The sequence below is a fragment of the Palaemon carinicauda genome, chromosome 37 (assembly GCF_036898095.1).
Source record: "Palaemon carinicauda isolate YSFRI2023 chromosome 37, ASM3689809v2, whole genome shotgun sequence".
Lineage (NCBI taxonomy): Eukaryota > Metazoa > Arthropoda > Malacostraca > Decapoda > Palaemonidae > Palaemon > Palaemon carinicauda.
In genome coordinates this window covers 58,140,727-58,143,226 of record NC_090761.1, presented here as the reverse complement: position 1 = coordinate 58,143,226, position 2,500 = coordinate 58,140,727, and the positions used below count along the sequence as shown (strand labels likewise).

Genomic DNA, 2,500 nt, shown 5'->3' with positions numbered 1-2,500 from the left:
AATAATATTAGATGACATTTCTTAAAAGAATAAAAACGTTATCTCTCTTCATCGCATTTCTTTGAGTGATATCGGTTATTTCCCTCCTACTAACATACGAAACCATCCTAACGATGTCTTGGTTTGTTTAACGTCGGCCACCTTTCTGAGCAAGAGGGGCATGATCTCTCCAAGTCAGGTCTGGCCAGGCGACACCGGTTTTGTTGCTGGGTGTACACTGGTCAAATATGTAGCCTAGCGTTCAGCTGGACTGGGGTTCGAGATCTCATCAACCTCAATAGCTTCTTGTATTGTCGGCAATATAACCACTTTTGTGACCAAGGGAAGAGGGCCTTGGGGAAGCCAACAGGTGTGCCTGCTGATTCATCAGCAGCCATTGCCTGCTGATTCATCAGCAGCCATTGCCTGGCCTTCCCTGGTCCAAGCTTAGAGTGGATTTGGGCTTGGGCGCTGATCATATGGTCAGTCTCTAGAGCATTGCCACTGCCCTTGCTTCTGCCACTCATGGGCGAACTTTAAAATAAAAACTTTAATGAAAGTAACTGTTAACTATCGTAAGTATTTGAATCTATGTCACGGTCGATGGTACACTCGGGCACACTATCTAATTTCTTTTCATCCTGTTTTGTTAATTTTATCCTAGTTTATTTAGGAAATATCTATTTCAATGTTATTGTCTTTGAAACATTCTATTTTTCCTTGTTTCCTTTCCTCAAAGAGCTATTTCCCCTGTTGGAGCCCCTGGGCTTATAGCATCCTGCTTTTCCAGCTAGGGTTGTAGCTTAGCAAATAATAATAATAATAATAATAATAATAATAAAAACAACAACAACAACAACAACAACAACAATAATAATAATAATAATAATAATAATAATAATAACAATAATAATAATAATAATACTTCGTCTTAAACATGATTCCTGTTCCATTGCAGATGTGGACATGCACCCAATGCTTCAAATTCCCACTTGTGAGCGCGCTGCCAACATCTGCATGGATAATGCATACTGCAAGCAGAGGATGGACTTCTTTAAAAGCACGTGCCAGTTCCGAGAAGGGCATTGCAAAAATCCAAACAGGTAAGATGAAAACTAATGGAGTTCCGGATGCAAAAATCATCTCGGTTAAGTTGACTCATATCGAATGTCTAAATATAAAATACGTGAGCTGCATAGATAGATAGATAGATAGATAGATGCAAAAATGAATACGGTTATTTGACTCATCTTGAATGTCTAAATATAAAATGCGTGAGCTTCATAGATAGATAGATAGATAGATGGATGCAAATATTATCACGGTTATTTGACTCATCTTGAATGTCTAAATATAAAATGCGTGAGCTTTATGCGCAGGCAGATAGATATATAGATAGATAAATAGATATATAGATATAGATAGATAGATGCAAAAATTATCACGGTTAATGGACTTATGCCGAATGTCTAAATATAAAATATGTGAGCTTCATACATAGATAGATAGATAGATAGGTAGATAAAAAAATTAATTCGTTTAAGTTGACTCATACCGAGTGTTTGAATATAAAATATGTGAGCTTCATAGATAGATAGATAGATGAATGCCAAAATTATTTCGGTTAATTAATTCATGTCAAACGTCTAAATTTCCGTATTCTGTCACTTTCTGTGTTGATATACTTGAATCTCTAACATCTCTGAATTATGACGCTTCGTTTACAAGGATTTCAGTGATTTCAGCTGTAAGATAAAAAACTGATATAATTTTGATTTTTAATTGGTCTTGATATATTATGAATTATTAAGTGAGCAAGGTTGAAAATGAACTAAAAGGTTGTAAGACGGTTAATTTGCTTTAATTAAAAAAAAATAAAAGAACCACGGTTTCAGTAAAATGAAATAAAGGGAAAAAAACAATGCTACATAACCAATTCAGAAGGACACAGGTCTTTGGATTAAGAAAAAAAAAATAAATAAATGGTAAAAACAAGGCAACGTAACCATTTCTGTTGGACACAGGTCTTTAAATTAAAAGTTGGTCTTTATATAAAAGATTATCGTCCTGGATTATTCCGGGGACTTTATTATCCAGAGAAAAACTTATGAAATTAAAAAAAATATTTATTAATATTCTTCTAAACAACGTATAATAGAGTGAGATTAACAGCTTATACCATAACTTACATTGCAAATAGTTTCTTTAAGTAACTGTATAAATGAAGGAATTAAAAGGCTTCTAGTGAATTTTATTTTTAACTTTTAGCAAATCTGAAATAAATCGCTGACATGCGATTCTTATGGTATACGAAAAGGGCATTGCTTTTAATTGTCCAAAAACATTGAAAAAAAAAATGAAATAAAATCAATCTTATCAAATTCACAGAGAAGGATAATCACTTTTACTTCCCATTTTTTGGATATTGGTGTAAGACGTGGATCTTTCAAAAGTACATCTAGAATAGAGTGAAACTCAACAAATGATACATATTGCATAAACGTATGGATATTAGTCAATT

At 33.6% G+C, this 2,500-nt stretch overlaps 1 protein-coding gene across 2 annotated transcripts in view; it reads left to right on the top strand.

Annotated features, from left to right (window-relative positions):
- The window catches only part of LOC137629139 (uncharacterized), a 286,776-nt gene that overhangs the window by 157,510 nt on the left and 126,766 nt on the right, over positions 1–2,500 (top strand). The window contains exon 1 of one of the 2 annotated variants that reach the window (XM_068360409.1): positions 970–1,082. The exons of the other annotated variant lie outside the window; for it this stretch is intronic. Within the exon in view, the coding sequence (XP_068216510.1) occupies positions 997–1,082 (86 nt within the window). The 5' untranslated portion in view covers positions 970–996. Of the gene's footprint in view, positions 1–969; positions 1,083–2,500 lie in introns of those variants that run through there. 2 annotated transcript variants of the gene reach the window in all.